Below are 20,643 nucleotides of genomic sequence, written 5' to 3' on the forward strand. Positions count from 1 at the left end.
TAAAATATCTCAATGGCCTGATTTCTTTATTCATATTGAAGGTACCTAAATAAAAATTTCACATCAACAAATCAGCACTAAAGTGGATTCAGCTGCAGAGCACATGCCTAATCTTAAAACAGAAATAAGATACTGTCATTATACAATATGATAAAAGCATAGCAGTGTCGAAGAAGAAGAAGAAGAAGAAGAAGAAGAAGAAGAAGAAGAAGAAGAAGAAGAAGAAGAAGAAGAATACAATTCCAGAGACATCTGGGGTTACTCAGGTTTCAATTTAAGCCATATCACGGAGGGCTTCCCTTTCCTAAAGAAACACACTTTCTTCAAACTATGAAGACTACCAAGATGTTAACAAATACAGATAAGCTGCAAAATGGTGTGTAGGTGGAATCCATTTAAACAAAGATCAGTGCTAAAGTTACCCCAATCATTTTCTGTACTGATTTACAAGGAAGATTATCATGTAACTGATTTAAACTTAACTAAGTAACAAGCATATGCCATTTAACATGCTTATCTTATATATATATATATATATATATATATATATATATATATATATATATATATATATATATATATATATATATATATATATATATGATATATATACTATGTATTAAAACGTTAACGTATATGATGTAGCTTCTCAGCTAGCTCTTGCATATATCTTAAATGAGTATTCTGGGTCAAGTTTCATTACACAGTTTCATTTGATTTTTCATTTGATCTAAACAGAGTTTCTTTTCTTTTTTATTGGCAGGCTTGGGGATTTTCTCAATACATTTTGATTCGGCAGAGTTATTACACCAAAACTGAACCTGATCCCCAAATGCAGCTTATTAAAATTGCTCCCTAAGAACTGATAGGATTGATTGCTCTCTCACTCCTCTCTTGCTGTAATTGTGCTGTAGGTGACCATCAATTTACTTCACGGGAATACTCTGAATGCCAGACTGCAGCATACATAATTCATAATTTACTGCTGTTCATAACTGTGTTTACCACACACTGATATAAACAGAATAATGCAAGCTTTATTCTGCAATGTGCTTACAAAATGTCATTTAGATAGAGTCTAAGTGACTGTTCGTGTTGTGTTGTCTATTTCAAATTGACCAGCAAAGTGACTCTGCTTAGCTGGGTGGCAGGTGATTGGGTGATAACGGCTTTTGAAATGCTGAGTACATAGAAATGTGATTGCATTTCTGAGGCACTCACTAGGTAGATGAATTGTACTGCATATCCTTTTTAAAAAATCCTATTTTGTTAGCGGCATGTATATCATCCGTCACTGATTATATCTTTCATCTTAAAGGGGCAAATTCTGCCTGTTTGAAAATGATAAAGAGAAAAGAAAGCAAAACATATCTATCTTACAGAATTTCCATGTACAGTATTTATATCGCTGCGTACTAAAGTGATCAACTGTTTCGTACAAATAATCAGTCACAGAACTGTTGTGCATTTTTCTATAGAGCTGTTTGAAGATAATCATAGAATTCTTATGATCATTTGAGCTTTGTTGTACATCCAAAGTTTAATGATATGCTTGCTGCAGTGATCTGTAAAATTACACATGCAGCCCATTCATGTGGTGGGACAATTATCCAAGCTCCGAGAGTCAAGACCACACTTTCCACTGTGCTGTAAGGCATGGCTTGTTTTATTTAGTCAGCTCAAGAAATTAAAAGACTTCCTTTTACACTTAAATTGCTTTAGTTTTACTACTGCATTTCCCTTAAACTGGGATATTAACTTAAATGAAGGGGAAGCAAACAGAACAGCTAATCAAAGTAAAACTATAAAACAACTCAAACAAACAAATGCTTTGGCTAATGCATTCATAAGTATTATAAGAAACAATCAGCATCAGAATTAGTTCAACAAACATCTAGTGTTCAGGAATAGAAAAACAAATAACTCCTGTATTAATCAGTCACGCATGACACAGTGAACTCCGAACATGAAACTTAAACACGTGTGAATGATGTCCTAACAGAATGTGTTATAAGTGGAGTGCACCTGTATAGTAAAAAAAACAAATACACTGTAATCTGTATTCCAGTTTGAGAGTCATCAGGAGCTAGATTTACTGAGCATTTAGAAATTAACAGTTTATTTTATTCCACAATGAGCAAACTTTGCTTAGCAAGCTTGTTAATTAAATATTGTTAAATATTGCTTGTTAATGCAACATTTATGTTTTAATAAGCAATTCATTATCATTCTCTTTGAAACCACACAAGCAACTACTGCAGTTACTGAAACCATTGCCAATTTGTATTGTTCAGGTCCTAAGCCTGGTAATGAAATTATATCCCCAGTACTGTGCATAGAACATCAAGCATCCAGGGGCAACTTGTAGTAAAGGCAGGCCGACAATCTAAATGGATCTAAAAGAACTCATAGCGTGACCAGAACTAGTCGATCAGTGCTCTGGTCTCCTGCTATGAAAAGATGGGAATAATTCTACAAAGACTTAGCATGCACACCTGACCAATGATTGAAAATACTACTGAGCCCTTCAGTGCTGAACAGCACAGATAATGTGGTTATAAGGAAACACAATATCTGGCGAGAGTCCAAATAATATTTCATGCTACAGATATAAGGCACTGTTTTACAAATAGAAAACAGCTCTAGACTTACGTTTAATCCCACCTGGAATACTGGCTGTCCCATAACATTTGCAAGCATTCGGATTAACGCAGCACCCTGTGAACAAAATGGGCAGAGTTCAAAAACCGTAATGATAGTGAGGTATTAAAGATACATAGTTTTTATACTTGACTGAACTTAGGAAAAAAAACACCTTTAAATTAGGCTGTTCTAGAATTCATTAAAATTCTAAATTATTTCAAAAGTAGATATTAAAAGGTCACAGATAGAAATATCTGAAAACGGTACTACCGTAAGTGTTGGTAATTAAAAGTGCCAGGGAAATAATTAAAAGTAAGATGGTATTAAATTAACGAGAACAAGACAGAAACTCAACAAATCTTTCCATCGTTATCCTTTAGGAGTCGGGACTCACTCAAGCCAAACTTCTTCATGTGAAACCCACACTCAAGACGATTTCAAAATGATTTCTACAAACCCGCATTGCTTTTGGAACACTCCAGTTTAATGGTCTGTTACACAATGACACAGGCATTTGCATTTAGATAACCAAAGCATTCGGCTCACAGAAGAACATTTTTACGTTATAGTGTGCACATTTATCTTAAGGCATTATGAAAGACTTCAACAAACTGTTTACCTAACTTTTTAGCAGCTTTGTCTATGTATGAAAAGTTACCTTTTTCCTTCATGTAATAGGTCTTGGATAGCTACATACTGTGTAAATAAAATGTATTGTATATAAATAGGATCGGTGCACAAGACATTGATGAAAGTAAACAAACTATACGACTAACTGACCCATGTTATAAATTGTATTAGACAATTATACAGAAGCAATAACATTAAACTGAGGCCTTATACCTCAGACACCCTATTCAGATTAAAAAAAAAAAAAAAAACTGCCTAGAAGTTACATGAATATCCAGTTTTTACAAAAAAAAGTCTTTAAATAACTAGTTAAAGATTTATAATCAAGCTTTCTAATTAAGTAATGATCATAACATGTTTATAGATGCTTTTTAAATGGATAAACTGAATCATAATCAGGTGATGTCATCAGATATGCAAATATAGTCACACCACGGTTATACTACAAACTACAGATCCGTATGAAAAGGGTGTTTATAATGAATGTGAGAATTTGTTCACCTTTTTATAGGCAATCCAGTCAAACACTCTGTCTATGTCTGTTGCCTTCAGCACCTCCTGGGATATGGGGTGGGAGCTGGCCAGGCCGTCAAGCAGCATCACCTCGTGTAGAACATCCGTCAGGAACCTCTGCTTCTCCTGAGAACATCACAAACAACAAGGACATTGGCCTCAAGCTGCCCAAAACGTTTCATTTAATGCATAGGCAAAATCATTAATCTACCGACACCCAAGGTAAGATTGTTAAGCCAAACAGGACAGAAAATTACATACTTCACTTTCCCCTGAAGAAACTCAGCTCTAGTGTTCTAGAGTTCAACTGCAAGCATAGACAATGTGTGTAAGAGGCTTTGGGAGGCTAAGCCTCCCCAAAATAAATTGCCCAAACCCTCACAAGAAATTGTTTTGACCAACATCAACATCATCATCATGTTGCCTGAACATCCTCTTTACAATTTCTGGATTTATTCTAATTGCTGTTATCTACACAAACAGCTTGATCTGAATCTGACTTTAAAGATTTTCTGTGGCAAAATATTTTCGAGGCACACTGTCTGATTTCACACACCTCTGCTTTGTGGGAATTTGATAACAGTCAGAACATACTTCCTTTGACTTTTTGAACAAATACCACCTTATGAAATACGCTATATGTTGTCTTGTCTATAGAAATGCCAAACTATGGAAGAGATGGTCCTGCCTGTCCTTGTGTGTCGTTACTAAATTACACTGAATGCATAGGCCTAGGATTCCTCAGGGCTAAACAATTAGCATGGTCTCAGGTATGACAATGAGAAGCCAGTGTATTAGAATATGCCTTCCTCAACAGTTCGAAGCCCTGTCCCACACAGTAATGCTTTGACCTCACCAGCCTTGTAATCCTCAAATAAATCACAGAGACGGGAGCGTGAGCTGCGAGATCCTTAAGGAATATTAATGGCTCATTTGCTGTGAAAATGAATTTTTCAAAAGTGTCAAAAAAAAAAAGAATGCCAGTTTGCACCATCTGGGGAAAATTACAGAAGTAGACAGCCACGATGTGTGCATAATGTAGTTAGATTTTTAGCTCTCGATGTTTGCAGATGCATAAAACCTCTTTTCCACTGAGACCCTGAGTGCCAGAATTCAAAAGCATGAACACACAAACGCTGTGATAAAGGCTTAAGCTAAATCTTATACAGTTAGTTGCACGCATGTTTGTCACCTGTTAGGTGATCTTAATCCCTGTGGGCCTTGAAAAGAAATGTAGCCATCTCTTCTGAGCAGAGCAGCTAACAATTGTGGCTCAACTTTTAGAACAACTAGATGAAGGTATCCATGTATGACTTCCATTAAAATGTCTCTTTTTAATACTGACCGATAAGTTTACATTACAGCAGTCTTGTAAGCTTATTACAGGCAGCATATTTAGGCCTAATGTCTTCCTCAGGTATAAAAATTGTATTAATCACACAATACATGCCCAGCTGATCAAACTACTTTACAACTGGGTAGACCTTTCTGACATCATTCCATTGGTACATTGTGGGTTTTAAAGGTCTGCAAGGTAAAGGACCTGTTAATCAGTCAAATCAGCCTATCTTTCCAGTCTGCAGACCCAAGGCAGCATCTTGGCATCTCTCAATCAAGATGGTCTGAGAAAGACCTTCTTCCCATTGTCTTTGCTGAATTCTTTACCTCCAGTTATACAGCCTTTTACTGAGCCTCTGGACTTCAATGAATAAAACTAGTTGGAAGACTGAGCCACTTATGGAATTGTTTTCAGTTCTATTGAAATGCTAATGCACTGTTGTACTGTGGTATTGTGTTAACATGATTCCATTTCAGTGATGTCTAGTTGCAGTCAGCCCTCTCTACTTCCCAGGGCACCCTTCTCAAGAGGTTTTCCTAGGGACGTTTTTTTTTATTTATTTTTTAAATAAATAAATATATACATACATAGATACAGTGGCAGACTAGGGGGAAGAGGAGAGAAAGATGTAGTCCAGGATGGGCTAAGGGACTACATCCCCCAGAATGCCACCGGAGGGAACCAGGATGAGTGATGAATGAATGCCACCCACCTGCGATTAGCTGGGAATTATAATTGCAGACACTCGCTGGAAAGTAAAAGTCATACCAACAAGTATACCATGAATATTTGAATCAGTTTAATTGTTTACGAAGCTCATGCATGTTTTACTCAAGACGTCAGTCGGGCACAATTGCTTTATTATAATTATCTTCCTATTGTACCTGCTCCTCTGCAAAGCCAGGTCACCATTACCAACAGATTATTTTGTGTCTTTGGTTGTTTGGTTTTTTTGGATTGAGTTTATGGCAATTTGTGTTTTACTATCATTGCTGGTGATGCAGCCTGATTCTTACATTATTCAAAGACATCATTCTGGGTATAATTTTTTTTTTATTACTCTAAATATCCAATTTCCATAAGAAGACAAATCCATTTGAGATAATTATATGGTACGTGCTATTAAAAAGTTTCACATTGTAAATGTAAGTCTTAAAGTCCAACACTGTTGTAATTACCTGCTAGATAACTAACTGACAGTGGCTACAGTTAAGTAAAAGCAGACAGCTCTACCTAGCAGTGAATACAGGTCAGTCTCATGAGACCTAAAAGCATTGACTTGGTTATGTATAGATTAAGCCATACACTGAGCATGACCACAGAAGGTCAATCATTTGAAACTAACCACGGTAATTACTGGGCGCTCCTCCCAAGAAAATCCATATATGAATAAGGATCGGGAATTAAATCAAGCTATCCACTCTATACTATTTGTCTAACATGGCAGAACTAAATGTTTTGACTGTTCCAGAATGTAGACATGGAATGAAGATTCATTAGAATGTTAGGGTAAATAGACTTAGGAAATACAGGAAGTAGTAAATAATGTATCGGACTTGGAACACAGAGTTAAAATACTGTCCAGTTAGATGCTGTACACTTGGCTGTATGATACTATGGTGATCAGGTACAATTCTGACCATATTTAGAATGTGTAATGTTAGAACGCTATTCCAAGAACGTGTAACAAGAAAGCTTGGATTTAGATCTGCAGATATTTGTCCCCGGACAATGTTAATTTGTTGTGTCTGCACAAGATCTGCCCAGGCATGTAATGCCCTTTCAAATTCCAAGGCTGCATTCCTTGTTGTTTCATTATCGTGGTGCACAACTGGTAAGTTGGTAGTGCAGAAAACAATTGTCCATATTTACCAAGGTCTTTAAACCAAAACGTAATTTGCACCGACATAAATAAAACTGTAAATGTTTGCAAACAAGTTTATTTCAGGACAAGAATGTGTGCTAAAGGTGTTTGTCATATGTTGTAATAGTTGCAGTTTAATTTGCCTTTCCAAAAAAACTGTAGTTTAGAGCAGAGGCCTTGATAAATCTGTCCCACAGAGTATGTTGTCGTGTTTGAAGCAGTTTTTTCCCCAGACAAATACTTTATTTTGTTCTCTATACAGCATCGTCTCCAAAACAAGCACCGTTCTTAACAACTGTTTGTTTCATTTAACAGAATCCAGAGATGATATGGTTTTGATCTGGTGAATTCACTTAATGTGTCTCAGTGGCTGCTTTGGGCCACTATTTAAAGAACCTCGTGGGCAAAAGTACTGGATTAATTTAGCACTGAATGTTTTCTTTATGCATTTGCACCAAACACTAGCAGACAACATAGTCAAAAGCAGGTTGACAAATACAATTGAGAACATGGAATGCCATCAAGAAATCATTATTGACAGTTATATGCAAACATACTTTTTTATTGATCAATTTTTTTTTTTTTTCGTTTTTTCATAAAGTAATAGAAATTAAAATGAAATTCCAATAAATACACATGGCTTGTTTCTTTATCTCCTCTGCATCTATGTGTGGAACACTGACAGTATATTTTACACTTAATTGATTCAACAGATATGCATTGCTGGAAGCTCTATGCTTGCAAGAGCAGCAGCTGGTACCTTTCGGCAATCCTAGAAATATAACAGACAGTATTGCGGAAAGGCAAACAAAAAGCCATTTGAGATAATCTGACATACTGGAGTTAGGTAACTTACCATGTGCCAGTCTGGGAAGAGGAAGTCTGCACCCAAGAATTCAAAGAAATGGGCAAACCCCTCTTTTAACCAAACATCCTCCCACCACACCGGTGTCACCAGGTCCCCAAACCACTACGGGAGAGAAGAAAGAGGGTTGAGTCTTTTAATTACCAAGGACCTGAAACATACTGGTCTTTACAGGTATACTTTGTTTCATTTTCATAAAGTTTCACCTTGATCCTGTTCTGTATCGTAATTTATATATGTTTTAATTGTTCTGTGGTTTGGTACTAACGTTTTACAGCTGTACTTTCTGTTGACAGACATGGTCAAACCTGAGAAGGCATTTAGCTCCACTGGTGTTTATATCAGTTAATTACACCGCTTCTTGGGGCTGCAAATTAACTTTGAGCTCTTTACAAAAGGTCAATCTTCGTTTATCAGTGGCAGTTGAAAAGTGGTGTTGTTCTTGCTGCAGTTTTGAAGAGAAGACAAGCTTGCCATCTTAAATTCCCCTTATATAGTAGCTTTCTTCTTTATCACAAACTGCAAGAAAATAAACCAGCACAGTTGCTGGTGATGGATCTTTGGCCATAGCCATCCGTCTATTTAAAGACTTCTATTAAAGCTCCAAGACAAACCTGTACATCAGATACCCTAACGTGGCACCTGAAGAGAACCAAATCTTCCAGATATTTCCTACATGCCCCTAGCATCAGCCACTCTTTCATATCATGCATTTATAAATTGTTAAAATGTATTTTAGTTGGACTGGAAATTCTGAATCTTTATGCTGAACCTGAAGAGCTCAGTCCCATCCTTCTGATTCACGTATGAAGGAAAAAATAAATGTGACTCTAGGTTTGCAGGTGTTGTGTTTAGCCTAACAAACACATACAGTATATAGAAATAGTATTTTAATCACCATAATGCTTGTTTTTTCTTTCTTTCTTCTTTTTTTTTCAGTAAGCATTGCCAGCAGCGTTGTGCTTGGTTCCCCGTTGATACACAGCAGAGCGATTACCATTCCTCCTGATCTCATTCTGGATTTAGAAACTCTTTAAGAGGTGTACATTTATGAAAGTAGGCATGACAAACAGTAGCTCTATTTTTATGTTTGTAGTTGGAATTATTGGTGGGTATTCTAAGACGACATGTCCTGTAAAAATGATCAGTCATAAAAAACAAACACCAGTATGATAAAACAGGATACTTGTTAGCTTGTAAAAATAGCCCTGTAACATTTATTATGTGTTTGAACGTCTTTAGTGGTTTGAGAAAATGTGCAGACACTAACAGTGCACCTAGATCAGTGCAACGCTACATTTAAACATAAAGCATATTCAGCAGGTCACTTGTTTAAGTAACATTAACATGATTAACCGCTGAATGCGTTTTGAGTTGGCATTTACCGGGATAAATCCCAATGGAATTTCAATTTATTTTTATTTATTTTAATTTGGTTGTCATATGATTTTGAATATCCAGTCTATTTACATAAAGAATTAACAATATCAATGAAATCATGATTTATTTATTTTTTTAATTAATATGCGTTGGAAGCTAGAGAGAAAATGATAAATAGAAATATTAATTTCACCAAATTTTTTTTTTTTTTTTTTTTCCGATTGACACAATGATTAATTTAGCTAAGCTATTACAAAACAGAGGCTGTTATTCCATTGTAATTAAATACCAATTCATAAAAGTCAACCCATTTGCAAGTCTTTTAAAAAACCTTTCAGCAGATCTATTGGAGTTCAGCATGATTGAATTATTGTTTTACTGAGTCTATGTAGCTGCATTTGCAATAAACTCCATGTGCTTTGCTGCGTGCACTCCATCCACAATACAGTGATTCCAATACAATGTTTCATGTTCAAGTCAGCTTCATCTAATAGTCCCCAAAGCAGAATCAGCTTTGTTTAGTGGAGCTCTTCGCAAGTTGATTATAAAATGTCAGTATGTACTCAACTGTGTCACTGTTTTATAGAAAAGTCTCTCTGACATGGCAGTATTGTGATGCTGTTTGTGAATGGAGTGCTTGTGGAACGTGATGGAATAAGAGCTACCATGCTATTCTCTGCCAGTATACCTCAATTCTGACCTGACAGAACACCGCTGCTATTTAGTCCTGGGGCACTATTGAACAGAAGATATTAACAGATAACTATACTGAGACTCAACTGTGACTGCAGGTGTTAGAGATTCAGTTACATTTCTTATACTTTTGATTCATTGAACTAATCTAAAGGTTGAAATCTTTGTAGCCAAAGTAATCCGGAGACACCCCCTATCCCCATTAGGCTACATATATGTGTATAATAATGGTATATATTATATATATATATATATATATATATATATATATATATATATATATATATATATATATATACACACACACGCAGTACCTGTCAAAAGTTTGAGTACACCTGCTTGAAACCAGGTTTTTCATGATTATCTATGTTTTTAACTGTATAAACTTGTCTATAAACACTTAATATTTCATTATATAATACGTGTACTTATATAAGCTGATAATCATAAGTGAATTGCATTCAAAAATTTTATTTTTAAATGAAAATGTAAATCTTGTCAATTTCAATGAAATGGTCACCCAAAGCAAGGGGATTTCAGTCTGAAGCCGAAGTCAGTTAAAAATCTGAAATGTGTATAACACAGTGTTAGAACACTGGCCTAAGTATAAAAGTGTATTTGTTAGATGTTCTGAGTTAACTAGCATGTTACTTAATTAACCTTTTGGCACCAATTATTGTTACCAGGTGAGGGTCCATGATTGCTATAAATATAGGTAGCATAGGCACATGTTTGTCATTCCTGAATGTAAGGGAGCAGAAAATTGCAAAATACGCTCAGTTAAGCAAAGAAAAAAGATTGTAATTACTTTAAGAAATGAAGGTCAATCTTTAAGACAAATTGCAAGAACTTTGCAAGTGTCTGTAACTGCTGTGGCCAAGACATTAAACCATTTGAAGAAACTGGCACTCATGAGGACCGAACAAGGTTAGGCAGGCCAAGGGTGACCTCAGAATCAGAGAACAAGTTCATTCGAGTTACAAGACTGTGAAACCGGCGATTAACTGCCCCTGAAATACAAGGTCAGCTAAATGCTACTAGAAGTACAGATGTTTCAACATCAACTGTTCAGTGGAGATTGCGTGAAGCTGGCCTAACTGGAAGAACTGCTGCAAAGAAACCATTGTTAAGAGTGCAGAATAAGAGGAAGAGACTTGCCTGGGCCAAAAAACACAGAAACTGGATGTTTGAGGAGTGGAAGTTGGTCTTATGGACCGATGAGTCAAAATTTAAAATTTTTGGGTCCAACCGCCAAGTATTTGTGAGACACAGAGAGGGTGAGCGCATGAGTTCTGCATGTGTGGTTCCCACTGTCAAGCATGGAGGAGGCAGTGTCATGGTCTGGGGTTGCTTTGCTGGTGACAGAGTTGGTGATCTTTACCAAATCCATGGCAAGCTCAACCAACATGGTTGTCATAGCATACTTCAGAGGCAAGCCATTCCATCAGGATTATGGCTAGTTGGGCAGGCCTTCATTCTTCAGCTAGATAATGACCCAAAACACACCTCAAAGTTGTGCAAGAACTATCTGGCGAAGAAGGAAAGTGAAGGACAACTCAATCTAATGACCTGGCCCGCCCAGTCTCCAGACCTCAAGCCCATAGAACTTGTATGGGACGAACTGGACAGAAGAGTCAAAGTAGCACTACCCACAAGTGCCCTATATCTCTGGGAATTGCTGCAGAAGAGCTGGGAAGACATGGCTGGTGATTTCCTGCTAAAACTTGTTAATCAAATGCCTCGTGAGGCTGTTATTAAGGCAAAGGGTGGCTCTTTTGAGGAATCCAAGATTTAGAGACAATTTTCAATTTTCTTGAACATTGCTTTGATACTCCTTATGTTTTGTTTTGTATATTGCAACATGTGTTTTTATTTTCAAGTATTTACAGAAACGTATACAACATAAAACATTGTTAATTATGAAAAACCTGGTTTCCAGCAGCAAGTGTATGTATATTATATATATATATATATATATATATATATATATATATATATATATATATATATATATATATATATATATATTTCCTTTCTTGATACTGTATGTCTTGTGCATTGTGTTTATTGTTGAAATGTGGACAGAGTCTGCCTCTGAGTCTGTAGGGACATTTCTCTATGAGCACTTAATTGAGAATGCAAGGATCCTCTCTCTTTTTTCTACTCCGACCACATTATCATTTAATGGAGTTACAGGGTCAGCCAAAGGCTCCTGTTCTGTAAAGCCGACTCTGGGCACGGACAGCCAGCTGGCTGGAGAAGAAGCTGGATCCACAGAATGCCAGGAAACAGTACCATCCACACACCAAGCCAATGCAACAACTGGGCAGAGGCTGAATCCAGAATAGACTAGAAAACAACACATAATGCTTACAACTAAAGAAGGTGCATGCTGATCACACTTCTATTGATTTTAAATTGGTTCAACGTGCCAGCATGGTTGCTGGTGTGCCAGAGCAGAGTTTTTTCGCTGTTGTTCTGTTCAGGGTTTCTTTGCACTTTGTGAGGTCAATGATCTAATGATTTAAAACTCTACATTTATCCTGTAGGTTGTGTTCCCCTTGGAATGACTAATTGATTCAGGCCCCATATGTTGGTTGTTGACTTCTCTGGTAAGTTGTGTTGTGGAGGAGTTTGAAATCAGTGTTTGGGCTATAGTACAGTTAGAAAAATATTGTAAAAAATAAATAAATAAAAACTAAAATTCAAAATAGAATTAACACCTGTGTTAAAATGTTTGTAAAAAAAAAAGCTTGGTGAATCAGGATCATTTTGTTTGCTGTTGACTTTAAAATATATATGAAAAAACAGGCTTCTGATAGGCTAATCTGAGCACTTATTACCCAGTGCAGCGCTTGTGCATCTGTAAACTTGGTATAAACATGCTTTACAGCTAATTATTGTGGTTCTGTTACAAACTATCTCTAGGTGAGTTACTTCTGCATGGTTTCCATCTCACCACACTGTATATAATGTTGTATTTAGTGTCTTTGAGAGGCTGAGTTTTATATTTCAAGACTTCACTGGGTGGTAGCTGGCTTGCTATTTCTACGGTTAGCTCTTCACTTGTTGTTTCCACTCTTATTGATCAAACTGTGAACAAAGCCAATACCAAATTAGTAGAACTGTGAAAGTTCAGACATCCATGAATAACTGAGCTCAGGAAAATGCAGGTAATGTAGCCAAGCCCCAGGCTTCACTCACATATAGTCTATTGGGAAACTCCTCACATCCAAAAACTGGTTGTTTGCCATAAAACACAAAGATTTGAACCCAAAGACATTTTATTTGACAAACAAATACTTGGATGAGACCAGACAATGACTTACTAAGGGTTATTTACTGTGCAGTCTCATTCAGTTATGGGCTGAAATAAACTACAGGCACTGTGAAATTAACTTCTCTAGGGTGAGAAATGAACATCGCAGACTCCCATGACTTAGATGCTTCTGATTGATAAAACACATTGTTGTCTTTGATCAGACCCCAGGTAAACTCTGTTTACAGTAATTATTATGTGATATTTGGGAGTAAAAAGGTTGCCTGCATTATCAGAATTCTTTTGGATATCTAGATCGATGCTTTGTTATTTTTGAAGCTAATGTTTAAAGGCAAGGTCAGATCCAAATGACGTGCACTACAATCTCTGTATTTAATATGTCTACATTTATATATAGAAAAATGAGTGAGGAAGTTTCAGGCGTCTCCTGTCCAATCACTCCTAAAGCAAGGCCACGCACTTTTCTATTTTTTTACTAAACTTTATTTTCCTGTCTCCTGCCCTCAATACTAAGAGAACAAACCCAGTCATGCATGAAGGGAACTGCAAGCAGAATGGAAATATACCAGCTTAACTCTCTGCATTCAACATGGGCCAAGACAACAAAAGTTGCTTTTTTGGCTAAGGGCAAGCAATCAATCAACGGCACAAAAAAATGACACTTTTTTTTCTTCATATATTTCTGTATGTGACTAATACTGTAGGAGGTGCATGAATAACTGATGTACTTGGTCATGGGAAAGGGGAGCTTGTGGTTTTATAGAGCAACATTACAAATGCATGCAAGGAAAGTGATGCCATAATCGGTGGGGGGGGGGGTCAACTGGAACAGTAATGCTGGTTGTGAGCATCAGAGACATTTCTATTCAGTTTAAAAGTCAATCAACTATTAACAAAAAGGAAAAGAATGGAAGTGATCATACCTGGTGGCATATTTCATGAACAATAACCATAGTGACATCCATCAAGTACGAAATTGATGAGACTCCTGGATCCAGTAATATCTTCTGCTCGACAAACACGCTCAGTCCCCAGTTCTCCATCGCTGCATAAGGGTGTTTAGGCACAGCTAAAAGATCTGGAAAGAAAAAATAAACATAAAAAATGTACTGATTTTGGAAAGCACCCTATATTTATATAGCACAGTTGAGAAACATCTATAACCCAGTGCATGTTACAGAGGTCCAATACATGAAAGACATACTGACAGTGGAGGAATGGAAACAGTGTATCATTTATTAAATCTCAGCAAATTTACACAATGTGGCTTACAAAAACACACTTGTGATAATATAGGGATTAACATACAAATATAAAAGGCAATCCTCACGTGTTGTGTTATGTATTATATTAAAGCTGACTCCCCTATTGCAAGTCAGGTTCAGTAACAGTTGATAATACAGCAGATCTAACTGACTGGATTAGGGTTGGTAGTAGAAAGCGCTAGGTTGACAAGACTTCTATCTCTTTGCTCTAAGCAATGTGTAAGCTCTTTGGAATTTATGTAAGGGTCAAGCACTATTTTCTTAATTAATTGCTACAATTTGTATTTTTTTTAAGTCATAATGCGTGCATTATGAAGAGATTCGCTAGATGTTTTTTGTTAGCTTTATGTCACTTTAAGCATAAAACCAATTCTGACAGCCAAGCCTTTTGCGGAAAAGGTGACAGGATCAGAGCTGTATGGTGATGTGTTTTGAAGTGGCCCAATTAATAACTCTGTTAATCAACCGAATGTTGCGTTTGAAAGCTTAGGATCATAACCTCCACATGCAACAGCATCCTGACACTGCCTGACTGAACTTCCTAACTGTGTGACATTCCCAGCAGTACAAGCATTAATAGATTATTATTTTAAAATGTATAATGTATAATATAAACGATGATTAATACAATTAAAACAGCATAACAGGGATTAATGAGCTGCATGAACATACACATTACCATGACATTTGCATCATATTTAGATTATATTACAAATAAAATTGGTTAAAAATGGAAAGACAATGTCAGGTTTAACTCACAATACAGATACCATCTGAGCATTTACACAAACACAACAGAATACAATTCAACATGACATTTGCTGTCTTTTTCTAAAATATCTCAAAAATAAAAAATACAGGTACACATTTGAATTCCTTTTTTTTTTTTTTTTTAATTGTACCAGTAATATACATTATGGCAAAACACCACAACAAAACCTAGTACATTTGCAGGTATACATCATTTATCAGCAATAAAACATTTTAAAATAAAAGCATGAATCCAGAGTTTCATAACATACCTATCCATTACATAATCAAACATCAGCAAGCCATTCTGGACTGAATGCCTTGCTGAGTCCTTGAGCTCTTACACAGTGCTGCATCTCTGCTATCCAAAAAATGACGGCATTGAAAAATGAAAAGGCAGCAAAGCCAGCCTGGAGAGATTCCGATTTGATTATTAAACATAGTGGCCTGCTGGTACTCCATCGCTAACCTCTTTCCAGCACACTTATATTGTGTTAGTGGTATTAATAACCAGAAAAATTAATCCTCTCTGCAGATACACCAGAATAAATAATGGGATTAAGCTTTTACATCCACCCCTGCTCAGGTTATTAAAATAGATCCATCTTATTTTGTCTGAAGAGACATATTATTCAAACTTATTTTCAAATTTTTATATTTACCCTACTATGTCAACCCATCTCATCACTGGACTCAGACCCCCCTCCACCACGCCAGCCTGCAGTTTCGGAATGCAACCAGCTGAAGAGAAATGGGACACAGGATGTCGGGTCACCCTGCCACTTGAAATCTTGCATCCAGCTGAAAATCTCAGATTTCAAGCTGCACTTTTGAACTTCCCCGGCTTGAAGGAAATTGAGTTGATTAACTTGGACGTTTCATTTCAAACGAAGACAAATTTACAAGGAAACGGTGCTGGATATTAAAACATGGGTTCAAAAAAATGTAATTAAAAAATCCACTCAGATGTATACAGATTTTTTTTTTACAAAGTTTATTTCTATTTCTGTCATATTTCTTTTTCAAATATAAATTACACCCAGAAGCACTGATGGTTCAGATCATTGTATCCAAAATAATGTTATGCAAAAAAACGGACCAGGTCATGAACATATGGAATTTATTCACATTTACTTGCAATCTTATATTCCAAAGCAGTTTGGAAAGAAAACTGTGAGGCTGGGGCTGCATTTTAATGATGGTACTGGGGCAAAAAAAGCACTAGCAAATTATAAAAAAAGTTTAAAAAAAGTTAAATGCCGGGCAAAGTCAAGATATATTTTTTTCTATTCATCCATGGTGTTTGTATATAAAGATGCTAAAGGATAAACTGTCATGGAATTATCTCCTGCAAAGCAAAAAAAAAAAAAAAACATTAATGGACAGCAGCAGGCAATTCTACTCAATTATTTATTATTATTATGTATTTTTGGTGTTTTTCATTTGTTTATTTTGTTGTAAATATTGTATTGTGTTTGTTTATATGTGAGTGGGCGAAAGCCGTCCGCTATTTAGTATTGTGTGTTTTGGATCAGCAGGGTGGGAGTTAAATTCCTTGTCAATTAAATTCTATAAATTGTTTGGCAGGTGGAGAGTAGGGGTATGTTTGAAGACGCAGGCAGGCAGGCAGGCAGGCAGGCAGGCAGGGCTGGAGCCTGGGCGGTCGGGCTGTCGGGCAGGCGGGCAGGTAATTGTCAATTATTGGTTAGGCGGGCGGGCAGGCATAAACAGGCAGGCAGGGGCGGTAGGGGTATGGCAGAAGAGGCGGGCAGGCAGGGCAGGCAGGCAGGCAGGCAGGCAGGCAGGCAGCAGGCAGGCAGGCGGGCAGGGAGGCGGGCAGGCAGGCAGGCGGGCGGGCGGGCAGGCAGGCGGGCAGGCGGGCAGGCGGGCAGGCAGGCAGGCAGGCAGGCAGGCAGGCAGGCAGGCAGACGGTCAGGCCAGGCAGGAGCAGGTCGGGCGCGGCAGGCAGTCAGGCAGGCAGTCCAGGCGTCCAGGCAGGCAGGCAGGCCGAGGCAGGCAGGCAGGCAGGCAGGCAGGCAGGCAGGCAGGCAGGCAGGCAGGCAGGCAGGCAGGCAGGCAGGCAGGCAGGCAGGCAGGCAGGCAGGCAGGCAGGCAGGCAGGCAGGCAGGCGGGCAGGCAGGCAGGCAGGCAGGCAGGCAGGCAGGCAGGCAGGCAGGCAGGCAGGCAGGCAGGCAGGCAGGCAGGGGCAGGCAGGCAGGCGGGCAGGCAGGACAGGCAGGCAGGCAGGCAGGCAGGCAGGCGGGCAGGCAGGCAGGCAGGCGGGCAGGCAGGCAGACAGACAGGCAGGCGGGCAGGCAGGCAGGCGGGCAGGCAGGCAGGCAGGCAGGCAGGCAGGCGGGCAGGCGGGCAGGCGGGCAGGCGGGCAGGCGGGCAGGCGGGCGGGCAGGCAGGCGGGCACTGAGGCAGGCGCTGAGACATATAGGTACTTGTTTATGTTTGTTTTGTTTTGGCCCTTGTGCTTGTTTCTTTGTATTTTGAAAGTCTTTATTTTGTTAATTTATTTTATTTAATAAAGTACGACCGCAGCAGCAGTGCAGTTACGCCCATGCACTGTGTTTTATGTACTTCTTCCTGGACTGACGTCATCAGCAAGCCTGCCGCACTGCACCTTTAGTGTATGCACTCTGCAGCTATGGCCAAAAGTTTAGCATCACCTAGAATTTTAGGATTGAGACATCAGACAATATAGGCAGGCATAACTTTATATGAACATAACTTTTATTTAGCCTCATGTAATCAAAGAAACTACATAATGATATTGCATATAAGCCATAATAGTAGCACAGTATTTAATGTTAGATTTTGAAATGTCACATTTTTCAATGTGTGGCAGTTTTTGGTAAGTATATAGAAAGCTACAAAACTGTATGTAATTCAATATGTTAACCTAACATTATTCAACAGATTTAATTCAACCTTATGAAGCAAAATTAGTTCATTCTACAGGGTGATGCAAAACATTTGGCCATAGCTGTAGTTTGAATAGATGGTATGGAATATAAATTAGCAATTAAATGTTTACTCCCAACATGATAAGCAATTGTCCAGAAATATACACAAATGTATGTGTGACATAGAGATAGAAGGGTGTATGGACTGATAGCCATGACCACATGTCCTCAGAATCTGGAATCTCAATAACTGATGCTAAATTATTTTAATACCATGTTTCATGACAATTGGATAAGCGGTTCCCCAGATATACACCAAAATGCAGTGTGACAAAGTGTGCGCAATTCACAGCCTCCACTATATACATATCTGTGCTCTGATACACACATTGTAATATCAAAATAAATGCATTATTCTAAAACCAGCTGTCATTATACTGTCAATGAGAAATCCAAAACACAATGTTTTATTTTTACAACTAAAGCATATATAGCTAAAAAGTTTCCAGTCTGATGTACAAGTTGCTTTTAATAAAATGATATAACATGACATAGAATCTTGTTGCTGAATACATTCTGCATTGCTTCCTGTGGAACTGTTTTTTTAAGCTCTAATGCACTAAAATTAAATTGCCATGTTGTTATGGAAAATGCCACGTTTATTAATAACAGCTGGATCAAGCTTATCGCTAGTCTGGAAATACAAGGGGCTAGTGGTAATTACATACATCAAGTTCCCTTCTAGTGCACCACGACCTACAGCAGGAGAAACGCTGGCTTTACAATGCTGCAAGCTTTCCATCTGTGTCTCTATTGATTACATGCACATAGTCAGCACTGCCTACTTCATATCGATCCTCCCTCTTTTTAAAAACAAAATGTGCATGTCTGTCACTTCTTTAGGTAGTTGATTTATGCCATGCATATCATCCAGTAGAGATGGATGTGTAAAAGTATGAAATCTTAGGTAAAGAATGGGAATGTTACAGTGAGAGTGACATTACAAGTGTGTATACAGTACGTCACGCTTAAGGACCAATTCAGAAATAACAGTATCTTGTCCGATGCTATTAATGTTTAGAAACGTGTTATATCAGCAGGCTAATATAATGTTATTTTACTACTAACCGTACAGCAACTGCACTACAGGAAACTTAAACAAGGATGTAGAAACACTGCAATGCACAGTGCATCTGTGAACTAATGTGCTGACATTCTGACATTCTATGGGCATGAATTAAAACCAGCTCTAAAATGTTAACAACTTATTTTTCTTACAGAACCCTTTGTCATGAGTTTACCTTTATTGCTGTCTGTCTATGAAGACTCTATTAGGAACAAGAAAGTCAAATGCAAGGCAGCCTGAATTGACCATCCAGCTCTGAGCAACGCTATGAAAATTACAAAAATAGCTGAGCAATCGCACTCATAAGAACATAACAAGACAAGGAAGAGTAAAATATCCATAAAAATGCACCTTATTTAAAGCTCTGAGGTCCCAGTTTTGAGGAGAAGGGTAAAATATTAAAACAAGCCACTGTATTGTTGTTTGTGATTTACTGCTCTCCAGCCACACAATTTCCATACTTGAGAGCAGGTGTTAAAACATGAGAGCTGTTTTTGAGAAAGATTGCATCAGCCTAATCAACCTCTGAATCTGATCTGACCTGCAGTACAATTTCCATTGTGGACCTCTGGAAAAAATGCTTGATTACTTCATGCCAGCAAATTGTGTGTTGAAACATATAAAACACCAATCTTTTTGTGTGTTTTTTTTTGTTTTTGTTTTTGACAAATTAGAATGCAAAGCACAGAAAATTCAAAAAGCATAATTCTGCTGCAGTTTTATATGCATGCATATATATATATATATAAATTTTTTGAGATTAGTTAATTTATGGGCATTAGCCGATTAACTGGTAGATTCATCCCTGCACATTTTTAATAAAGGTAACGATCTTACAGTGGTTGTCCTGCATAGTAGTAATACATACAAAAATCAACAGAATCTAAAATAATATAAGCCCAATGGGAATTTGGTCGTTTTAAAAGCGTTTTTATTTCAGCAAATGTAATACATTCTCAGAGCAACCTGTGTTTAATAGCAAAATAGAATGCACAAGAACTGAAAATGGATTTGTTTTTATTTGTTTGTCTTTGATGCAAACATACAGTTTATAACACTTATGGCTGCTTATGAACAACCTTTATTTTATTTATTTTTTACATTATATTTAGGGCTTCTGGGTTTTCGGCATACCCAGGGCCATTAACATCAGTTAAAACAACTCTCTTACCCATGTTCCACTTGTACAAATTGGTATACATAAACAACTTGAACAGTAATCTAATATTAACAGTTAACATCAATAAAACTAAACGTTACAGACGCAGCTTGTGACATTAAAAGACATTCACTCGCCTGAAACCATGCCAGGCCAAATGAACCTAAAATCTCCCTTTTCACCAACACTCTTTAAATGAATAACATCTGCTTGTTGGTAGTAAA

The 20,643-nt window shown here is 37.5% G+C and overlaps 1 protein-coding gene across 1 annotated transcript in view; it reads right to left on the reverse strand.

The window, feature by feature from the left end:
* The window catches only part of LOC121320055 (thyrotropin-releasing hormone-degrading ectoenzyme-like), an 83,405-nt gene that overhangs the window by 28,466 nt on the left and 34,296 nt on the right, over positions 1-20,643 (reverse strand). Inside the window, exons 4-7 of the mRNA XM_041258209.1 lie at positions 14,131-14,285; positions 7,846-7,959; positions 3,775-3,912; positions 2,653-2,718 (exon numbers count right to left, since the gene is read on the reverse strand). Coding sequence (XP_041114143.1) covers positions 2,653-2,718; positions 3,775-3,912; positions 7,846-7,959; positions 14,131-14,285 — 473 coding nt within the window. The remainder of the gene's footprint in view (positions 1-2,652; positions 2,719-3,774; positions 3,913-7,845; positions 7,960-14,130; positions 14,286-20,643) is intronic.

This window comes from Polyodon spathula, chromosome 8 (genome assembly GCF_017654505.1).
Source record: "Polyodon spathula isolate WHYD16114869_AA chromosome 8, ASM1765450v1, whole genome shotgun sequence".
Classification (NCBI taxonomy): Eukaryota; Metazoa; Chordata; class Actinopteri; order Acipenseriformes; family Polyodontidae; genus Polyodon; species Polyodon spathula.